The following is a 24,209-nucleotide window of genomic DNA, read 5'->3' as shown; positions in this document are numbered from 1 at the left end:
TCGGTCGAAAGCTTTCTCCAAGTCGAGGAATGCCATGTGCACTTTCTTGTTCTTCTCCCTATGCTTCTCCATGAGTAGGCGAACAGCATGGATAGCGTCTGTTGTTCCACACTAGGGCTGCACGATTAATCGAACGATGTTGTGAGGCGCGTTTAGTCAATGAAGCCGGTACTTTGATTAGTAGTAAATCCCCATCACGTGCGTTCAGCTGGAGCGGCAATTCAAACACCCTAGCGTAAATCACTGACAAGCCACGCCAAATCGCGCTCAAAATCGAATTCGATTTTCAGCGCGATTTGGCGTGGCTTGTCAGTGATTTAAGGCTGTGTGTATTAACTGCTGCTCCAGCTGAACGCACGTGATGGGGATTTACTACTAATCAAAGTACCGGCTTCATTGACTAAACGCGCCTCACAACATCGTTCGATTAATCGTTGCAGCCCTATTCCACACCCTCTCACGAATCCACACTGGTTGGGAGTGATGTTAATAATACAACGGAGTCGGCTGTCCAAGATGCGTTCGAAGATCTTCATCGTAAGACACAGGAGTCGAATGGGTCGATAGTTGGTGCACTTGCTAACATCACCTTTGCCTTTCCAGATTGGCATGGTAACACTAGCCGTCCAGTCTAAGGGGACCTTATTATCGTCGACTATTCGATTAAAGAGTGCCGCGAGTATCTCGGCGCCTCGCCATCCCATCAGCTTCCAGACTTCAGCCGGGATGTCGTCCGGTCCCGTCGTTTTGCCATTCTTCATTTTCTTGACAGCCTTGAGCACTTCGGCTACAGTGATCGACGGGACCGGTCCCATGACGGGCTCAGGGCTTGGTATCGGCGGGTGCGGAAATTCTTCATTTGTGATTTTTGAAAAGTAGTCACGCCAGCGTAGGAGGATGGCTGTTGGATCTCGAAGGAGCTGGTTATTGGCGTCTTTGATGTACACCATGTGGCCGGTCGGTTGCGTCGACTGGTGGCGAGAGTTGGCTAGGCGATAGATCTTATTTACTCCCTCCGGCGTGTCCAGTTGGCTGTATAGTTCGTCGAGGTACTTTGCCCTGGCGATGGCCACCGGGGATTGAATGCCCCCAGAGTGTGCTTTAGTAAATCATGCTGCTGTTCATTGTGTCTTTAAAGTACATTTGTAGCACTTAATAGCATGAAGAACAAATGTTGACAGACTGTACATAGAGATTGATTTAAGAAACTCTTCAATACAGAAACAAATAGTTTCAAATGTTGATTTTTCTAAGTTAAACAAAAAGGTAATATTAAGTGAACAATTTACATTTTAAATGTAGCCTACATTTTAAACACAATATTGTCCGATTTTACAACAAATAAATAATATCCAACAAAATCCACAACAGAACTGGTGTGAGTTAACGCTGCCCTACAAAGGCAAAAGACCTTAACTCACTAGAGTGTGGAACTGAGAAAAATGACTTTAAAGATTTTTTGTTGTCCAGCCAAATTAATTATAGCTAGGACACTGTAAATCTGGCAATTAGATGTTTTAATAATGCAATTTATCTTCATAAAAAAATCTTGAGCTCAAATTTGACCGTTGGCCCCTATTTTTAAGTTACTGTCCTCTGCCTTTGAATTGTATGCAAAAAGTGAGACGTCGTCCCAAGGCAAAGAGCAGTAACTTCCACACTATCGGTATTCAGTTGCTGATCACCATTTACAAAATCATTAGTAAAACTGTATAAAATCTATAGAGATCATGGCATTTATTTTGGATGACTGATAATTACTTATAGCAATCTACTTATTGCTATGCTGTTTTTTGGTTGCATTCTGGTGCCGTTATTAATACATTAGACATGAAACAATACTTTGTGGTAAAGAGTATTTTTATTTGGTGAGCATTAACTAACAGGTCGACTGCAGATAGGTCACAGTGAATTATACAATTCAATTCACAATGAATTTAACACAGCAAATCGCTGTATTTATGAATGGCTAAATGAATCATTGACTCACGATTTGTTCAGAGCCACAGATTCATTCACATAAATAGCCTAGCTTAAAGGAGTCTTGATTGATGTGAACGCCAGCAGACAGGAATAATGCCTCAGAGTTCTTGTGGATTAAACATCTCTGATGACATTCATTGCCATGGATTTTATTTGGTTACAAGAAAAGGTAGGAGATGGCTTTAATTGTGAAGTGTGCTGATTTTATGTGATCATGTTACATGCTATGCTGTCACGGCATTCGTGTCGACTAACGTTAGGTAGCCCTAGACTGTTGAATGAAAATTAATCATGAAAATAAAAACTTTTTGCTGGCAATTTACCTAGTCTTTGCTTGTTTACAGTGCTTTATATGGTGCAGATTGGTATCATATATTTATGCTATAGGCGGCTAGCAAGCTAAGTAAAGTACATTGCTATCTAATTCTTTTGTCTAATGCATCTTTTGCGTTATACAATTACCTTGAGCTTAATGTCTGCTTGATTAAAAACAACTACTCGACAATATATTTTATTCAGGTATAGCTTGTGTCAGAAGTGCTTCAATGACAGAGTTATGACAGTAACGTTAGACAAGCAACATAGTAACTTGAAAGCGGCAAACTTTATTGAATGCTACCGTAGTACCATAACTTAATTAGAGCGTTTCAAAACAAAGCCAAAGAGCGCTAACATGTTTTAAGGTGTTCTAACTTCGTTTCTCTAGGGCTTTTGGAAGTTACTGTTAAGACAACGCATTATTTTCTCGAAAAAACAATGAAACTGACACAAGATACTGATCCACACGATAAAGGAAAGGCTGCTCCTGTCTTTGAGCTTGGCAGTGCTCCCTTCTCTCTAGAGCAGGGAGGACGAACTCCGGTCCTGGAGAGCCACCGTCCTGCAGATTTCCGCTCCAACCCTAATTAAAACTCACCTGCCTGTAGCTTTCTAGTAACCCTTCAGATCTTGATTATGTTGTTCAGGTGTGTTTGATTAAGGGTTCAAGCAAAACTCTGCAGGTCTGTGGCTCTCCAGGACAGATGTTTCACCCCCCTGCTCTAGAGGATCTCCAATTAGCACGCCGCTCCCAAATAAAACATCTGGGTCCACGTCTTATCTCTGAGAATGAAGTCCTCTGCTCCATGGAGCTTCGTGAGGCAACCATACCAGGTGTATTATGCTTCTGTATGCAAGCTTCTCCCTGGAGCTCCAATCATGACTGCCCTTATGGTTTAGTTGGCAGTGTCTCCTAACCTTAACTCAATTTATGTCATGTTATGTCAAGCTCTGGGGTCTGTTTCAAAAAGACTCTAAGAGAAGCTGGGATTAATGTCCAAAACCTGACTTGAGATAAAATAACAAATCAATCTGGGTTAAAGTTGTTCCATAAATGACCATTTAAGGTCACACAATCTCACTAATGTGATCCTGGTTCAGTGAGTGAAGGCAGTTTGATGTGCACACTTGTTTTTAAGCAGTACTTAATGTTGGTTATGTATATATTTGTATTGTTTAATAGATATGAGATGTTGTGTTTTCCTCAGGGCATATTCTACATCTGTAAATGTTAGAAAGTCATGAAAACATATCAAGCTTACTGTAAGGAGTGGACGAGGTTTACACAAGTAAACGAGTAGTACACTAGTAAACTGCTGCACGCTAAACAGACTGAGCACAATATAGTAGTAGCTCAATAATTCTGGGGAAAGTAGACATTTAGCTAAAATATTTGTGTTTGGACATAAAATGTAACACATGTACAATTATAATCCTAAATGTAAGTTATTTTTATCATAGCAGTAAATGAAAACAAATTGTAAGTTGACTAATACAGTCTTAATCACTAGCTCAAATGAGTAAATGTCTTTTCCTCTTCCCAGTTAAAATGTAGGCTGTTTTCTATTATTTCATTTTTAATTTAGTTCCTTAAAGACTCATTTTAGATTTGTAATTTTTTTATATATTTTAAAACAACATCATTAAATCTTGGGCACAAAACAAAAAGTACAGTTGTACGTAGTCTATGGTTTTTATAAAAAAAAATATTTGCATTGCATTTCCTATTTATGTTTAAAGTGATGATAAAGTTAAATATCTGTGTGGGAGAGAATCAGTGCTCCGGGTGTGTTCACGCTGTGTGTGTGTGTGTGTGTGTGTGTGTGTGTGTGTGTGTGTGTGTGTGTGTGTGTGTGTGTGTGTGTGTGTGTGTGTGTGTGTGTACCTGGTATTCATCACGTTATGGGGACCAAATGTCCCCACAAGGATAGTAAAACCAGTAAATTTTGACCTTGTGGGAGCATTTCTTAGGTCCCCATAAGGAAACAGGCTTATAAATCATGCACAATGAGTTTTTTTTAAGAAGTAAAAGTGTGCACAATCTCCTGTGAGGGCTAGGTTTAGGTGTAGGGTAGGTGTAGGGCCATATTAAATACGGTTTGTACAGTATGAAAACCATTACACCTATGGAATGTCCCAATGACACATGTAAACCCAACATGTGTGTGCGCGCACACTTGGATGGATTAAATGTAGAGCACAAATTCACCATACTTCAGCACATCTCACTTCACATTAAATTGACCATATGCACGAATTACTTCCTTGTTTAGACAAGCCAGCTAAGTCAATTCCAGTCAACTGTACTGTGCTGTAATATGAGCGTACATTGTTCGTTTTCTCTACATAATACTTTCACAATAGAAGAAAAGTGTTGTTTGTCTAAGAGGACCAAACGTCCATGTATACGATTCAAGAATGACAAATGCCAGTTTAAAAAAAATATGTGAGTAAATCAGCTAAAAATGCGCGAGTGATAGCTATGATTGACGGTAATATGGACCAAACATCTGACAAGCTGATGTAAAAAAAAAAAAAAAAAGAGCTTAAATTATTCAGACTAAATTCAGAGTAACAAAACTACAGCAGTAACACGTTTGTGTTGGTTAAATATAGGCTATTTAATAGATTTTACAGTTTAAGATAAAACTTAAAATATGTAAATTATATAAAATATTTCAAAGTCATATCCATTCACATTGAGTGCATTATTTAATTATTATACCATCAATATTTAACTTATTTGTGGTGAACTATATATAAGTATTTAAATGATTCACCCTTATAGGCTGTTTGTGTCTGAGCTTAATGACTTTCTTATTATAGTTAAGGGCGGAGGTAAAAGTACTACAATTTATTATACTAGCAATTTTATAACAAATCGAAAAGTAAGACGTCTTGAAAACTATAGGGAGTTTAAAAGGCAGCTGCAAAATAATTCATCCTCTGCTGCCATCGATTGGTTATATGGGTAATTCCATATTACCTTAGCCTTAAAAAGACGTTGTTTTCCAAAAGTCATTTTTTCCGATGACCTTTTTATGAATGAAAAGTGAATCCTTGAAGTAAATTTTATTTCGTAGCTATAGAGTTTGAAAATAATAAAGGCTTTAATATATTGCAAGATTTAAAAAATGTGTTCATTAATATGAAGGCAAGTTAGTGATTATTAAGAATACGATTAGGATGTCCTTCGCTAGCTAGCTAATGTTAGCTTAAACACTTTATGATAGTGTAAGCTGTCAACATTTAAATGTATAACTATGCAGATACGGAGAGTACAGGATTGCCAGGCTCCGCATTTAAATGAAATGTTGTTAAATAATATGAAACGGAATTTTCATGCCACTAACATTGTTTATAATGTTGCAATTATAATTTTTCTCAGTTTCTGATAAGAACAAGGCAGTCGATGAGTCTCAAGAGTGTCCACCTAATATATAGCACATATAAAATGAGCTTCAGAGGAAGTTTACGAGCTGCTTATCTTTATGCGGAAGTTCTAAAGAACGCTCCATGCATGAGGTCAATTGGTGTAAAAATATTGCCTGTTTTCTTTTAAAGGATATGTTCTGATGTGATGTTTTTTGTTTTTGTTTTTTTTACAGTAAGTTATGGGGCATTTTCCATTTAAAAGGTCAGTGTAACAGACCAGTGGTTCCCAACCACTTTCCTGGAGGCCCCCAAAGACTTCACATTTTGCATCTCTCTTTTGTCTCACACCCCCATTTTAGTGCAGGGGTGCACAAACCTGTTCTTAAGGATTTACCATCCTTCAAAGTTTAGCTCTGACCCTGATCAAACACACTTGAACCAGGTAATTAATCATTTAATTAGAGATACATGCAGTGTTGGGGGGGCTCTAGGAATGTGGTCGGGACTCACTTTAACAGCCCTTTTTTATGATTGGCTAACATCATTGCCCCCTTAATAAAACCTCAAAAAGAATTATTGTGTGATGAATTGTTCATCTGATGGTTGAGTGGGGAGTTTGTCCATTTTCCTTGCCTTTCTTATATCTGTTGCATTTGATCCCCTAGAAGAAAAAATGGTACGTCATAGTTGAGATCAGTCTATATCTGTAACATGTCTCCTTGTGTTTCTTGTTATTGCACTGCTCTGTTTTGGTTTCTCCCTTTGTCTCCCCCTGTTGTTTTGCTGAAGTTGGTTTGTCCCTGATTATTGTTTACACCTGTTCTTGTCATTAGTCACTCTATATAAGTTGTTTCATCCTGAGTTTCTTTGTGTCGTCTTAAAGTTCAGTTCTGTTGGTTCCTTGTTATTCCCGGTTTTGTTTCATTAAAAAAACGTTTGTGGATTCACCTCTGGATTATCGAGTTTTCCTTCGAGCTAATCACCAGCCAGCGTATCTAACAGATAGTGTTAATTTCGTCAGACGATACGAGACGAAATATGTTCGTCAACGACCTTTTTTTTTCAAGACTAAGACGAGACGATGACAAGACTGCACCACTGTCCAGAAACGCTGACTAAGACTAAATTAACATGCATTATTGTTGACGAAAAAAGACGAGACGAAAATGTTTTGCATAAAGTAAAAACTAAGATAAAATCTCTCTTCATTTTCGTCTACAATCGTCTCTGCTTTTTCATCAGCTGTTACGGCTTTAAAATATTCAAACTGCGCTTTGGCGCGCTGGCTGGCGCTGAGCCAGAGACGGACGAGCTCTGCTCTTGTCATATAATCACAACTATGCAGTGTTTTTAACCACATAACGCTTATTTTAGGTTTCAGACATTTAAATACACATAAGTAGTAGTAAAAGGAGACATTTAGAGTTTGTAAAATACACACATAGGTCTATGGAAGCAGCAAATAACAATCTATTCAAATATAATTTGCCGATGTGTTTTATTCATATCACATACACATAGGCTTAGTAACTAAAAAGTTCACTCTATTCCTCTTCTAGTTCACCAGCCACTTACTTGCATGTATTTCGGGAGAAACGGATGAATGTATATGTGCTGTAAATACGGCTGACAGGACTCTGAACAGCAGCGCGAACAAACATGGCCGCGCCCATCTCACATTACAGATTACGATCCAGATCATTTATATAGGGTTTTAAACGACGAAACATACTAATTCACACATATTTGTGAATCGGAATATTAGATAGTTCATGGCATGGTAAGCAAGTGTGTGAGTATTCTGGATAAAAAAGGAAAAACGAAATAAAAGCGATCTATCTGTCATACAGTGTTATTGTGTCTGTGTTGTGTCACGTGACAAGCTTGATGCGTCGCCATGGAAACAATAAGGACGAACGTTCTAAAATAACGGTCTCTTAAAAAAAAACTCACTCTCAGGGGTCCGCTAGAATATTTTAAACTCACCACTGAAAGGGTTAATCATTTGTGAATGTGTCTCCTAAATCAGAAATTGAAAACCAGACACGTTTAACATTTGCATTCAACAAAAATCATTCAACAAGTGTATTTTGTCAGGTAATTATGACATTTAACCAATGTTTGAGATATGTGAAACACTTTTTTTTTACTGAAATGTGTATCGGTAATAATCTCAGTAATAATGTTATTTTAAAAAAAGACTACAATTTTTTGACTAAACCTAGACTAAAATATATTGAGTTCTTTTTTGACTAAAACTAGACTAAAATTAAAAGACTTTTAGTCGACTAAAACTTGACTAAGATACCTTGAGTTTTCTTTTGACTAAAACTAGACTAAAATGACGAGACTTTTAGTCGACTAAAACTTGACTAACAAAAAAAGATATGTGAATGACTAAATATGACTAAAACTAACAAGGACATTTGGCACAAGACTAAGACTAAGACTAAATTAAAAATAGGTGACGAAATTAACACTACTAACAGAAGACGACACCAAAACATGACAGCTGAGGAACAGCTATGGAGTTTGCGGCTGGGGGGTCGGGAGTTGGAGCGGTATGTGGAAGATTTTACTGAGCTATACCATCAGGTGAGCTGGCCCGATGCCTCTATCGGCATCGTGGTTCTGTTGGGGCTGGACAAAGATATTCTCCGTGGTAATCTCTCTGTTCACGATTTCCCTTTTATTGACCTGGTCAACATCGTTCTTGGTATAAACGGCTCTAATTCCGAGATTGCACAGATAGAGAATGAGAACGATGGTCCGGATCTTTGTACAGTCCCCTCAGGGGCACGTCACATCGCGCCAGCTCATCCCAAGCCAGGGATCTCCACATGCCGCGTCAACCGCTCAGACCACCTGCCACGCCCCGAACACCCCAACATTTTGCAAAGCTCCGTTGCCTTCCTCAGCCCAATACTACCGGCGGCCGCCCAGCAGGCAAGCCCACTGACTGCAACGCTCGTGTCTGCACGCAAGATGGCTGCAACCCCCGAGTCTGCACGCAAGATGGCTGCAACCCCCGAGTCTGCACGCAAGATGGCTGCAACGCCCGAGTCTGCACGCAAGATGGCTGCAACGCCCGAGTCTGCACGCAAAAAGGCGGCGATGCCAGAGTCTTCACGCATCATGGCCGCCTTCACAGCTGCTATTCCTGCACAGTCAAATCAAGTCACAGCTGCTATTCCTGTACAGTCAAGACACATTGCAGCTGTTCCTTCAGAGACAAGTCAAGACACCGCAGCACTTCCTGAGCCAAGTCAGAACAAAGCTTTGCTTCCTGAGCCAAGTCAGGACACAGCTTCACTTCCTGAGCCAAGTCGGAACACAGCTTCACTTCCAGAGCCAAGTCAAGAGACAACCACACATCCTGAGTCAGGCCAAGACACAATTTCACATCCTAAGTCTGGTCAAGACACAGCAGCACCTCCTGAGTCAAGTCAAGTCACAGCAGTATCTCCAACATCAAGTCAAGTCACAGCTGTTTCTTTGTCAATTCAAGTCACAGCTGTTCCCTCAAAGTCAAGTCCCGGCTGTTCCCTCAAGTCAAGTCCCGGCTGTTCCCTCAAGTCAAGTCAAGTCCCAGCTGTTCCCTCAAAGTCAAGTCAAGTCACAGCTGTTCCCACAACGTCAAGTCACAGCTGTTCCCTCGGAGTCAAGTTGGGTCACAGCTGTTCCCTCAAAGTCAGGTCATGTCACAGCTGTTCCGTCACCATCACTACAAGTCACAACAGTCCCTTCAAGGCCAAGTCACGTCTCGCCCGAACCAAGTCACTTCTCGCCTGAGCATCCCGAGTCGGCTCACAAGACGGCCTCCGTTCCTGAGTTCCCGGTCGAGACGGCCTCCGTTCCTGAGTTCCCGGTCGAGACGGCCTCCGTTCCTGAGTTCCCGGTCGAGACGGCCTCTGTTCCTGAGTCCCCGGCCGAGACGGTCTCCGTTCCTGAGTCCCCGGCCCAGATGGCCTCCGTTCGTGAGTTCACGGCCCAGATGGCCTCCGTTCCTGAGTTTCCGGCCTCCGCTGGTTCTGCCCAGTCTTCCAGAGCCTCCGCTGGATCCGCCCAGTCTTCCTGAGCCTCTGCTGGTTTCGCCCAGCCTTCCTGAATCTCCGCTGGTTCCGACTAGCCTCCCTGAGCGCCCTCCAGTGCTCGCGCCTCCTGAGCGCTCTCTTGTGTCCGCGCCTCCAGAGCAGGCACTGCCCAAGTGGCTTCCTGAACTCCCTGATCCGCCATGGTCTCTCAAACTATCTATTCGGCCATGGCCTCCTGAATCCCCTGATTCGCCATGGCATCTAGAACTGTCTAGTCGTCCATGGCCTCCAAAACTCCCTGGTCCTGGTGTAATGTAACATGTCTCCTTGTGTTTCTTGTTATTGCACTGCTCTGTTTTGGTTTCTCCCTTTGTCTCCCCCTGTTGTTTTGCTGAAGTTGGTTTGTCCCTTATTATTGTTTACACCTGTCCTTGTCATTAGTCACTCTATATAAGTTGTTTTATCCTGAGTTTCTTTGTGTCGTCTTAAAGTTAAGTTCTGTTGGTTCCTTGTTATTCCCGTTTTGTTTCATTAAAAGAAACATTTGTGGATTCACCTCTGGATTATCGAGTTTTCCTTCGAGCTAATCACCAGCCAGCGGATCTAACAATATCTAGGTTTCCTAATCTTTTATTAGATTGAAAAAATTGTATAGCAGCCAGCTTAAACTCTATAGGACACCAGCCAACTATGATCAGGTTTGGACACCATGATATAAGATCTAGCATACATGCATTACATACAGTATCTACATGTTTTGGTGTTACCTGCTTTGTGGCATTAAACTGGGGTTAACTTTTATTTCTTTGTTTTCCCACCTTAGGCCCAACAGCACTGAAAGAGGAGAGAGAAACACTGAATGAAACTGAAGAGAAAGATCAGTTTGAGAATCTTCATGTTTCCATAACTGGAAAAAAATCATTTTGTTCCTTACAGTCAGAAAATACATTTACACAAAAAAGAGCTCAAAAGGCAAGAACTACGAGTTTTTTCACTTGTTTTCAGCGTGGAAAGAGTTTCAATGAACGAGAATTTAAAGTCCACAAGAAAATTCAAACTGGAGAGAGGCGTTTCATCTGTCAACAGTGTGGAAAGAGTTTCAGTCAAAATAAAAACCTTAAAGTCCACATGAAAATTCACACAGGAGAGAAATCTTTCTTCTGCCAACAGTGTGGAAAGAGTTTCAATGAACAAGGAGAATTTAAAGTCCACAAGAAAATTCACACTGGAGAGAGGCGTTTCATCTGTCATCAGTGTGGAAAGAGTTTCACTCGAAAAGCAAACCTTAAAATACACATGAGAATTCACACTGGAGAGAAATCTTTTGTCTGCCAACAGTGTGGAAAGAGTTTCACTCAAAATACAAACCTTAAAGTCCACATGAAAATTCACACAGGAGAGAAATCTTTCATCTGCCAACAGTGTGGAAAGAGTTTCATTCAAAAAGGAACCCTTAAAGACCACATGAAAATACACACAAAAGAGAAATCTTTCATCTGCCAACAGAGTGGAAAGAGTTTCATTCAAAAAGGAACCCTTAAAGCCCAAATGAAAATTCACACAGAAGAGAAATCTTTCATCTGCCATCAGCGTGGAAAGAGTTTCAATGAACAAGGAGAATTTAAAGTCCACAAGAAAATTCACACTGGAGAGAGGCGTTTCATCTGTCAACAGTGTGGAAAGAGTTTCACTCGAAAAGCAAACCTTAAAATCCACATGAGAATTCACACAGGAGAGAAATCTTTCGTCTGCCAACAGTGTGGAAAGAGTTTCACTCAAAAAGCAAACCTTAAAGTCCACATGAAAATTCACACTGGAGAGAAGCCTTTCATCTGCCAACAGTGTGGAAAGAGTTTCATTCAAAAAGGAACCCTTAAAGACCACATGAAAATTCACACTGGAGAGAGGCAATCATCTGTCAACAGTGTGGAAAGAGTTTCACTCGAAAAGCAAACCTTAAAATACACATGAGAATTCACACTGGAGAGAAATCTTTTGTCTGCCAACAGTGTGGAAAGAGTTTCACTCAAAATACAAACCTTAAAGTCCACATGAAAATTCACGCAGGAGAGAAATCTTTCATCTGCCATCAGTGTGGAAAGAGTTTCATTCAAAAAGGAACCCTTAAAGACCACATGAAAATTCACACTGGAGAGAAGTCTTACACATGCAATCAATGTGGAAAGAGTTTCAGTAAACAAGGAAACCTTGACAAGCACATGAATATCCACAATAGAGAGAGCCTTTTTATCTGCCAACAGTGTGGAAAGAGTTTCACTCTAAAAGAAAATCTTAACAGGCACATTAAAATTCACAATAGAGAAGTCTGACAGATCCCCTCAGTGTGGAAAGAGTTTCAACCAAAATGTATAAAACAGTTTTGGTCCTTGATTCTGATTGGATGAGCCACATCTGAAGCTGTTGTAAATTACTCTACAAACCGACATTCAGAGGTGTCAAGTAACGAAGTACAAATACTTCGTTACCTTACTTAAGTAGAAATTCTGGGTATCTATACTTTACTGGAGTAAATATTTTTCAGCCGACTTTTTACTTCTACTCCTTACATTTTCACGCAATTATCTGTACTTTCTACTCCTTACATTTTAAAAATAGACTCGTTACTCCTATTTCTTTTCGGCTTGTTTTCATTCATGTCATTGTTCAAAAAAAAAAACCTATCCAGATAAATCGCGCCATCCACATAGAGTGAATTTGGTTGTACGAACATATAACATTCTGAAACCCTATTGGTTTGTACGCGATCCATCACACCTGCACATGACACAAATCACGTCACACTCCAGCAGGGATGTACTGGCCATCGGGGAGAACCGGGACATTCCCGGTGGGTCGGTGGAGTAGTGGGCCGATCGCCGATGTGAGGCAGACCTCCCCCATATTAGGTGCTGTTTTAAATGACATTCGAAACTGCAAATAGCCCGAAAGCGTGAAGCGGCGGAATCAGTCACCCGCACAGCGCTGACAATTCCATCGCGATGTAAAGTGATAAACAGCGCAAGTGGCTTGACGCATTCAGATTTAACACAGAACTGTGTTAGGCAGTTGTGTGATATGAGAACATTAAAGGTTCTGTAAGATCTGCTGGGCTGCTGAAAACAGCTGCATGATGAGGTAAAGTGATAAACACCAATACATAATTACTGTCATTTTTTTATTAAAAATTTCATAGTTTATTATTATGAATTATTTAAAAAAAACATAACCATTGTAATGTTTTCTTGTGACTATATCTTACTAATACTAGTCAGTTAATATCTGGATTTTAAGCAATAATTTCTTTCTTTTTAAATGTTAAGTTGTAATTCATTTTAATTGGAGTAAAATGTTAATTCAATAAGAGCCTGATTAAGGATAAATATCAGTGCCTTATATAAACAAGGTGTTCACTACAAATATTAAAGTTCTTAAAGGGACAGTTCACCCAAAAATAAAAATTGTCATTTACTCAACATCATGTAATTTCAATTCTGTATGAACTACTTCTTTCTTCTGTGGAACGTAAAGGTTGATATACTTTGAGAAATTCAAAAATGTTGTCTATAGAGTAGAAATCACGGGTCAACAAATATGTTTGATTACATTCTGCAAAATATATTTTGTGTTCTACAAAAGTAAGTCATATAGTTTTGCTATGTTTTATATTTTACAGAAATTATTAGCAATAAATGTCCCGCATTCTAGCTCAAAATCAATGCTTTACTGCATGCATTTCTATGTGACAAAAATGCATTATTAATTTGTTGCATTTGAATTCAGTATCTATCATTATTTGATTCTGTCCTGTTTTATTCATTCATTTATTTACTTCAATTAAAGGCCCTATAATCCAACAAAACTCGGGGGAACTTGTGGGCTGGATTTGTCTATGGCCAAATTTTAACCCCAGTCCAGCCCTGAACTCCAGCAAGGATATCCATGGGTACCAAAGACGTCACTTCCGCTATGCGCGCCGCCATATTTGTGTCCGAAATGGCGAAAAACACAGCACATTTAAATGAGAGTGAAAAAAAACGATACTTGGAAAAAACATCTGTTATTGGCTTTGATCCTTATTTACTACCTCCAACTGTGTTTTGTCCCTTAAAATCTGCGACGCATCTGCCACAACTTACTTTTCCGGACATTTATATATATCTTGTACATAATCCTTCACCATATACCGGAGAAAGCCTAAAGGCATTTAAGAGTACAGATGCCTATCAATACGCTGTTGCAGGATGGGTGAACGACAGCAAGATATGGTATCTGGAGACAAAAAATCTATACGTGATCACAGGACAGGTAAGTGAGTCAGCAACAATTATCAACTGTCTTATTTTGGTAACGTAATGGTTAATCTATAGTGGTCGTGCTAGCAAGCAAGTTCTAGATCGCAGCTAACTAACGTTAGAGTTAATGTCAGTTGTCTTTTTTGTTTTATAACTAGGTACGACATTTCATATAGACTGGTTTTATATACAAATAATTTGAATCTTTCATGAAAATAGGGCTAAACAAAATACGAATCAGTGCGCGTTTCTATCAGTTGTGTTATGTTAAATTGCAACAAAAAGCGAATTTAAATGCAAATTAAAATGTTTATATTTTTCGCTTAACAGGTAAATCATTCGCAGGCTCTAAACACAAAAGCAACATGTCCATGGATAGTGGTGCAGGAGGAAGGGACAGTGGTGATGGCACATTGCACATGCATGGCAGGGTTGGGAGAGGTTTGTTCCCATGCTGCGGCACTGATGTACACAGTTTTGGCTGCTGTTGACAAGAGAGGTGGACAGACATGCACTGAAAAACCATGCACATGGACAAAGCCAAACACAAAAACAGTAAAGTACGATGAGTTGTGTAACATCTTTGCTAACCAAGAGCAAGTTGCAGATCAAGATCATTTGCAGTATGTGAGACCATCTGCTGATGAGTTTAAGTTCTTCTGTGAACAGCTCCACCAGAGTGAAGGCCAAGAGGCAGAGCCCAAGAAAAGTGCAATCCTGTCAGTCATCGAAGGCCATTCCCTCAGATACATGCCCAAGACTGTACTATTGGATCTGCCAACACCTCTGACCAGTCTCTATGCAAACACCAGGCTTGAAATGGATTTGCCCGCACTGCTGGAGGAGGGCGCTAAGACCTTTGAGGAGCTGCATCTCACACCAGAGCAGGTAAGAAATGAGAATGGCTGTCATTAAAATGTATTGTTAAGCAGCAAGTAGCAAATTCCCCAATATATAAACATCACCTAATTTATCAAGATTTGCTTCATTCTTTGTGATAATTACATGCTCGTATGATAGTTCAGTTCTTTTTTGAGTGTTTGTTAGTTGAGGAAAAGACCAGGGAGCAGAGAAAGTCGAGAGTGTGGTTTGATCAGAGAGCAGGAAGAGTTACTGCATCGTCATTCCATGAGGCAGCCAGGACAGAATTATCTTCATCTTTAATTAAGAAAGTTTGCTATCCTCGCTCCTGTCAGTTTTCTACTGAAGCATGCAGGTATATATTTTTGTGCTGCAGAGATGTCCTGGCCTACACATCATGTTCTACAGATCTAAGAAAACATCTTTGTTTGGAAAAGATCATCATTTAAGTGACCTTTTAAATGTGTTTTCAGTTAAAACGAGAATACATAATAATTATAATTTCCTTTTCCCTCCAATATTGCAAATCAAAATACAATTGCAATATTAAAAACAATAATCAGAATTAGAAATATTAGAAATATTCAGCCCTAATAGAAGTATAGAAATGATTATTTAAAGCTAGGTATTATACTCCAAAATATTCTAAATAATATGGGTTACTTTTGTGTGGGTTTTTTTTTCATCAGATGGGGTCTTGAAAATGAGGACACTGCCAGAGAGTCGTACCTGATGGCAATGCAGGATCTCCATGCAGAACTCAAAGTTGCAGCATCAGGACTTATCATTAACCCAGAGCTGCCATGGATCGGTGCATCACCAGATGGTGTGGTGACCTGTGCTTGCCATGAGCCTGGTGTGTTAGAGATTAAGTGTCCTTTTAGTGCAAAAGACCGCACTCTACAAGAATGTGTCAAAGACTCACGGTTCTGCTTGACTGTTACTGAGGAAGGTGTAATGAGCCTAAAGCTAGATCACAGTTACATGTACCAAGTGCAGGCCCAAATGCGTGTAGCAAAGGTAACATACTGTGATTTTGTAGTGTGGACACCTCAAGAACTTTTTATACAGCGCATTCCATTTGATGGTACATTTTTTAATGAGGCATATTTGAAGGTGGTTAACTTCATTAGAAAAGGTATACTACCAGAGCTGTTGGGTAAATGGCTTACTGTGCCCCGCCTCTCTGCCACTGTAACCTCTGAGAAGACACCTGTGGGATGTTACTGTGGTAAGCCTGTTGAAAATGCAGACAATGTCCTCTCTTGCACATCTGAGCAATGCAAGCGAAAACACTTCCACAAGTCTTGTCTGAAGCTGAGCAGGGCACCAAAGACTTGGACATGTTTAGAGTGCAAGAAGCAAAAGACAAGAAGTAAGCTTCACATGTCAAACAGTAGCTGTCAAAACTAATATCTCACTGACTTAAACATGTCCTATGTGGTTTCTAATTCCCCTGTGCCTAAGGTCATCAAATGTTGTTCACTAGATATATTGTGACTCATTTTAGTGAGAGATTGCAAATCTGTCAAATGTCTTTGCTCAGTACTGCATTATTGATATTAATACAATTAAGAAAGGAAACATTTGTCTGGTTTATTTGATCTTTATGGTTGTGTATTCTTTGTACAAAATCATTTGACAACACCATACATATTAAAATACCATAGACTGCACAGAAAATATTTGAATGTATCCATTTTACTTTGTAGTAAGCAACGACTGTCTGTCAATTCGGTGTGGACCACAGATGGGCAAATATATTACAAAGAGCACAATAAAACTGCCACCATCTTATCAAGTGAGGTAAGTTGTCCAGTGGCCCCTTGGCAGAGATAGATTGCACAAAAATAACTATATATATTTGATTTTTATACATTGTTCAAATATTACACACACACATACATATAGGCCTGGTTTCGGTGTGTGTGTGTGTGTGTGTGTGTGTGTGTGTGTATTTGAATGTCTCCATTTTACATTGTAGTAAACAAATACTGTCTGCCTATTCTGTGGGGACCACAGATGGGCAAATATTACAAAGAGCACAACAAACTGCCACCATCTTGTCAAGTGAGGTAGGTTGTCCTTTAGTGGCCCCTTGGCAGAGAGACAGTGGGATGGTGGTCTGAAGTATAGTGTATTTGTTCCTGACCAGGCCAATGACTCTTTCTACATGAATCCTGACAGCAGCAAGTCCCCTTGTTGTTTCTAGTTCCAGTGGATGAAGTTGCTGCTTGCCTCTGGTGAATGCTGGTATCTTCAACTGTGCACAATGCAGGCCTACTGTATCTCTTACATTGAAGCCTCTATCTGCGAGAATGACATCTCCCGGTAATAATTTCTCAAGATATCCACTGTTTTCTGTTATATGTTTGTCGCTTGTCCTTCCACCCCAGCCTTTGGACACAAAGGATATAACACCTTGTGGTGTTATTGAAATCAAATATTTTACAGTGTTGTGATGCTTGTACTGAGAATATGTCTGTGCACGAGCTCTAAAGTTCTTTGGCTTTTCTATGAAGATTTCGAAACAGTCGATGATAGATGTGCAGTTGTTAAAGTTAGCCCTGAAACACATGGGCAGACTGACCTGAATTTGTTGTTTTGGTGGCCAAAATATAAGTGGTGACAGTCTAGCATACATTACATCTAATGTACTATTAAATATTCTGGCAACACTTGTCTTAGACATATGAAAAAAGTAGACAAAGAAATATAAAGGTAAATTAAGCCTCAGTCTCATCAGTGTTAACACAAAGCTATGAAACGGAGTCAGTCTTGGTCCAGCTTTCAGAAATCCTGACAGGAAAGTAAAGACAACCATTAACTTTGCATAACTTGGAAGGCCTGTCAGTTCCTGTACCATGTCATCATTTCCTTTAAAGGCCTCTTCATTTAAAGACAGCTCATTAACTTTGTCTTTCAGACGATGAACCTCAGCTCTAAGTCGCGTACACTCATTTGTCAGTGCCTCGACTGTTGCTTGGCAAGCTGCATTTGAGCATGGTTCCACAATACCTGGGCTAGGAATGGTCTGGGCATAATTGTGCTCATCCTGCATGCATTCTTCCTGTACTTCCATGGTGTCATCCTCTGTGGCACTGATGATGCTTGAAGATACTGCAGTCTCATTGTCAGTGTCAGACGAAGTCTCAGTCCTTTTCCGCTTCATCTGCTGGGTATGCTCAAACCTATGGTAGGCATACATGCTTTTCTGCCTCTGTTCAGCTGAAATGTATGCAAAAAGGCTGGGTACATAATCAGGACTCAGGGGGTTGTCATTTTTTTCCCCTAGGAAGACAGATAGACAAAATTAGAATATTAAATGTGGGCACAAGCCTACTAACAAGATATTGACCTACCTGAACAAGATAATTAAACATCTTTTTCTATCAGACATGTTTCTCTCTTATTCATACATACTGCATATATAAGTACTGTGTATTTAATTAAGTAGAAAGTATGGTTACAACTATTGCATTTGATAAGTTTGCATTTTAACATACAACTAGATAAGTGATAAATGTAATAAATTAACCTTAACTTAACTGAGACTTGAATTGTATTTTTAGGATCCTAACATGGGTACAACAAATTTACCAGTTAGGCCATAATAAATTAGGTCCTGATTAGTTGGACATTTAAAACTGACATAAGATCAAAGCACTTCTGAGTCAGAAAGTGTAAGAAAATAACATTAGCTAGCTTACTACGCCATCTAATTTCAATGTATATTTAGCTAACGCTCCATTAGCATAATGCAAATAAGCTCACGGTGTGTCTGAATGATGGCAGTGATTAGGTTAATTATATGACAACTTAAGTTTAAGTGTTTTAATCCTATACCTGGCAAAGCGAGCTAAAAGATAAAAGTTGTAATTGAGGACTTACCGGAAACAAAGTGTTGACTGCACAATCTGGAGTTAGATGTTGGCTGCCAGTGGTCCCTTCTGATTGATGCCATCCATTTATTCCGCCGATCTAACTCCTTTGGGATTGAATAAAATTGTAGTTCGGGGTTTCTCTGCCGACTGTTGCTACAGCCAACAGCACAACATATCACAGGCATACTGCAACCTTCTAGGTGTGTTTTATTTAACTTCCTCTGCTAAAGTTAGTTGCGGCTGCTATGCTGTGACAGGTGGCGCATCTGCGACTCGGACACAAAAATGGCGGCGATAAACTACAGTGACGTCACATGGAACCTATGGATAGCCAGTGTTCGGGTCGTTACTCAAAAAAGATTATTTCTTACTAGTTATTATTTTGCCACTACTAGCTTATTTATCAAACTGGTGCTTTCTCTTCGTCCTCTGCAAATGAAGCTACAGTAGGCAGTTTGGTAGAAAGACATTTGAATAAATTAGCGTTTGCGATTGACAACGCTATTGACAATGTTGCGATAACAATACTTATAGGCAGCAACTAATCATCATATCTTCCGCTCCATGAAACTAATGTTAATGCAGTAGTGCACATTTATGGTTCTTTAATGTATTTGCATTGTAATAAAATGCGCTTATTTTCAATGGGCGAATATGCAGCTAAAACAGGTAGCCTAGTGCAGTGATTCTCAACTCCAGTCCTCGAGGCCCACTGCTCTGCACATTTTGTGTGTCTCCTTCATTTAACACACCTGATTTAGATCATCAGCTCATTAGGAGAAAGATCCATGAACTGAACTGAGTGTGTCAGATTCAGAAACATACAAAATGTGCAGAGCAGTGGGCCTTGAGGACTGGAGTTGAGAACCACTGGCCTAGTGCATCCCCAATTTTTCAACATTAACATTTTAATATAACATAGTCACTATGGCCTTTAGAAATGTTTTTTGGGGAAGTGGGGTAGTGCACAATAGGCCCCTGCGGCCTAAGCTTTTGTCCTTAATGGCATTTTTTTCCATACATTACTTTTACTTTTTTTACTTTAAGTAGTTTTGAAACCAGTACTTTTATACTTTTACTTGAGTAAAAAGCTTGAGTTGATACTTCAACTTCTACAAAAGTCTTTTTAAATCTTAGTATCTATACTTCTACTTGAGTAATGAATGTGAATACTTTTGACACCACTGCCGACATTCTTTGTTGCCTATGTGTTGCTCAGAAAAAACAATGTAGGGTCCGGAACAATCAGACACAGTTGTTCATTAGACCAAATAATCAATTTTTCATTAGATTAACAAATAATCACAGACCCCCTTTCACCCAATCCACAACACTGGCTGCCATGATGTCTACAAATGGTCTTACAATCAATTGTATCTTGAATCTTTTAAAAATGTTGAAGAATACTACTTTTTCAATGTATCTATTACTAACCAATAGTTTTTGCAGTTTACTTAAACTCACCTTGATGTAATTTGTTCAGTTGCAAAACCTACATTAGTGCACAGCATTAGTGCAAACATTTCTAATTAACTGATAAGACATTTCAAAAGTATTTTTACTCTTTCCCTGGCAGCATTTTTTTTTTAAGTTGCCAGAAACTATCAGAATTTTCAACAGTACCCTGTTTTAGAATCACACAATATGTAGGATTTTATTTCATATTTGATGGGTTTTTGAGCATTGTACACCCTGCGAGTGAGGTGCCCATGCCACAGAAGCATCCTCTCATCAATGCATATTGATGCATTGTTGCAAAGTTTTTCCACAATGTTAGGCTGATACGGTTCACGGAATTTGGACAAGAGGTGATTTAAAAAGGGGAAGACTTTTGTACAGCCTGTCAGTGTTATTGGCTTGCCTTGCTGTATTATTGAAGTGAAGAAAAGGTTTGCTGCCAGTTCATTTCATGCCACTCATGAAGAGGTTCAGGATCTTCAGCTGGATGGCTCACAGCGGACCATGTTGACATGCTTCACTAGTCTAACCTCTGCCTAGTTGCTGTGTTCTACTTGTAAATAATTATATGAATTATATCTGTATTGGTCACCCCTATACAACAACGTTTCACTTGAGCACCTGACAACTGGACAGTTTTTTTTGTTTATTAATGTATTTACTGATTCAGTAATGTCATAGGAAATTCTCAACATTGAAGACATGTCAGAACTGCCTAGAAACCTTGTTATTTACTCCAATATTGCTATTACATTTTAGATAATTTAATACATTGATGAAAAACTATTAGTAGCTAAGTTTAACTGTAATGCATGGATGTCTGTTGTTGCTTTGGTAGTCGTCACATCCACTGCTGCTCTGAGCACTGGATCGGCTGCTGTCCGTGGTGCTGAAGCTCCGCAGCTTCAAAAGTCAACAATGAGTATGATTAAGATACTAACAATCTCCTCTTTTTTTGCACATTGTTGCAATAGACACAGTAAGAATGGTACATATAAGGCAGATCATAAGTTAAGAGCAAAGAATAATTACTAAAGTGTTAAGCCAAACATAAAAAAAAACGAATAAAGATCCAGATTAAAACTTGTTGGTTATCCCAAATCCAGATAATCATATAAAATCTGAGATTAATAAAAATTAACAATAAAACATATAATTTTGCCATAACTAGTAACAGAATCATGGGGATTGGTCAATTAAGCAAATTTTTTTCTAAACACTTGAAAGTAACTGAACAAAATCAAAAACAACATAATATAATTCAGAACGTTTTAATTAACATTCAAAGGACAGATAGAACCTGTTAGATTAGAACACAGTCAGAACACAAGACCCTTAGAGCCAGACCTACTCTTCATTCCAAGCCTGAAGGTTACAGGGAAAGATGAGGAGTTGCTCTCTCCATGTGGTTCCTCCAGGCCTTTTAGGTTGAGGCAGCTTCTTCACCACATCACTTTTAGGAACATGTGCCACATAATTTTCCTTAATAGCAAACTTGGGTCTCTACCACTTTTTTGTTTTTCCCTGGATTCGTCTGAGAAATTGTTCAAGTAACTTTCTTAACCATGCCGATGTCTTTCTTAGGTATTCAGGTCTTCCTGACTGCCAACCTCCTCACTGGTGCTTGGTTGGGACATTTCGAGCGGTTTCAGAGGTGTCAAGTATTTTTACTTCATTACTTGGCACCTGGTTTAAAAACTTGGGGCTCAATAAAAACCACATGGTAGTTGTGGTACCTTAGGGCAGACATTTTGGAGGGACTTCCCTTTTAATTAATCCTTATATTGTCCTCCATACATCACAAGCTAAAATGGCAATGATCATTAATAGATGTACTTTTAATTTAGCAGTTTCCACATAAATAAACCACTCTTTTTATATGCTTTCAGCTCTGCTCATGTCTCACATTGTTCAATTTCTTTTTCCTCTTTTCGAGGTTGTGTGTATTTTGTAAATATTTGTTATCTTATGGCATCTTTACACAGCAAAGGCGGCACAGAAACCAAATCTGAAGCGGCATAAAACCACGAAAATGTGCATTTACACAGACTGCTCAATGCTGCTCTGAAGCGGCATAAATGCATTTACACAGGAATTAAAATTGTGGGAAACATAGCCTATACCATTTAAGATAACTACAATTTTAATATTAGTTTCAACAAAAACAAATGCTATAAAATTAAAGAACACATAATATAAAACACAAAATTAATACATGTCATTTTTAAAATGTAACGGCATTAAATTAAAATTTCCTAGCTATCAGGAGATTTTGGAGCGCTTCCATCTGCTGAAAAGCTTTATGGAGATGAAGATTTCATTTTTCAGCACGACCTGGCACCTGCTTACAGTGCCAAAACCACTGGTAAATGGTTTACTGACCATGGTATTACTGTGCTCAATTGGCCTGCCAGCTCCCCTGACCTGAACCCCATAGAGAATCTGTGGGATATTGTGAAGAGAAAGTTGAGAGACGCAAGACCCAACACTCTGGATGAGCTTAAGGCCGCTATCGAAGCATCCTGGGCCTCCATAACACCTCAGCAGTGCCACAGGCTGATTGCCTCCATGCCACGCCGCATTGAAGCAGTCATTTCTGCAAAAGGATTCCCGACCAAGTATTGAGTGCATAACTGAACATAATTATTTGAAGGTTGACTTTTTTTGTATTAAAAACACTTTTCTTTTAAAAGAAAAGTTTTTCTTTCTTTTTTTGAAAGTCTAATGTTTATCAGTACATTAAATAAAATAATGAACTTTATCACAATATGCTAATTTTTGGAAAAGGATCTATATATAAACAGATTAATACAGACAACTACATAAGACTATTAGTCTGAACAGATAGAAATATGTGATTTGTAGTCACAGAACAATAAATAATAATAAAAAAATCTGTATATAACTAAAAATACATTTTCTACAATACAATACAATTCAAAAATTGCAAAATGTATTCAAACATTCATTTGTTGATGAACAGTACTTATTTTTTTCATGCTTTAACATTTTAGGCTTCAAAACTTAAAGTTAAACTGGATTAATGCATAAATCAAGTCAAATGCCTGCCTTACAAACATGCCTCGTCACCCAAAACTTAAAAATCTGACATCATTAAGTCACTCTCATGTTGTTTCAAACTCTGTATCCAAAGTCATGCAGCTTTGTACTACATACATGAGAGTGAGCAAATGATGACAGAATTTTAAGTTTTGGGTGACGTCCCATAAAATCATCAAGCTTTTATAAGTAGGTCATCACCCTTTCATAAGGCTCTTCCTCATCACATCCCTAGTAAAAAAAAAAAAAAAAACATTAGGAAACAATACCGAGTATATAAAACTTTTTTCGCTGTACATCCATTATATTTCCATTTTCCACTTTTAAGACATATTATAGCCCTACATTTCAACCCGTCATAGGCCAGTTTTCTTCAGTTATGGTCAACTCTAATAGCTATTCCGCATTTTGCACTTTTTTTGTTTGTTTGTTTTCAAAGAAACCTTAACATAGGCCTATACCTAACAGAATCTGCAAAATAATAATAATGCAAAAAAATAATAAAAACAAGAAGGATCATAAATTAAGTTGTTTCCCTAAAGCTTTTTCACATAACAGATGTTTACATAGTCCACAAGACAATATCTGAATTTAATCCTGGCTTAATAAAAAACCTATATATATATACATATATATACATATATATACATATATACATATATATATTAGGGCCGGGACCCGATTAAAAAAATTAATCTAATTAATTAGAGGCTTTGTAATTAATTAATCAAAATTAATCGCATTTTAATCGCATATAAATATTTGACCTGAGAACAGTGAGAAGTAATTTTTTATATGGATTTTTAGTATACCATTGAATAATGACTGAATACATAAGCTTAAGCAACAAAATATTGTTTATTTTTGTTCAACCATGTCCAACAGACCAGTGCAATATTGCCATTAAGTGTAGCAATAGGCTCGATGTGCTGCGGTGATATGCA

General features: G+C 38.7%; 1 protein-coding gene across 1 annotated transcript in view; it reads left to right on the top strand.

The window, feature by feature from the left end:
* LOC141326054 (uncharacterized) overlaps positions 1 to 24,209 on the top strand; it is a 264,874-nt gene that overhangs the window by 187,549 nt on the left and 53,116 nt on the right. Inside the window, exons 5-6 of the mRNA XM_073834755.1 lie at positions 10,750 to 11,174; positions 11,343 to 11,617. Of these exons, the coding sequence (XP_073690856.1) occupies positions 10,750 to 11,174; positions 11,343 to 11,617 (700 nt within the window). The remainder of the gene's footprint in view (positions 1 to 10,749; positions 11,175 to 11,342; positions 11,618 to 24,209) is intronic.

This window comes from Garra rufa, chromosome 2 (assembly GCF_049309525.1).
Source record: "Garra rufa chromosome 2, GarRuf1.0, whole genome shotgun sequence".
NCBI lineage: Eukaryota > Metazoa > Chordata > Actinopteri > Cypriniformes > Cyprinidae > Garra > Garra rufa.
Note: the sequence above shows the minus strand (reverse complement) of the source record. Positions and strands in the feature narration are given on the sequence as shown.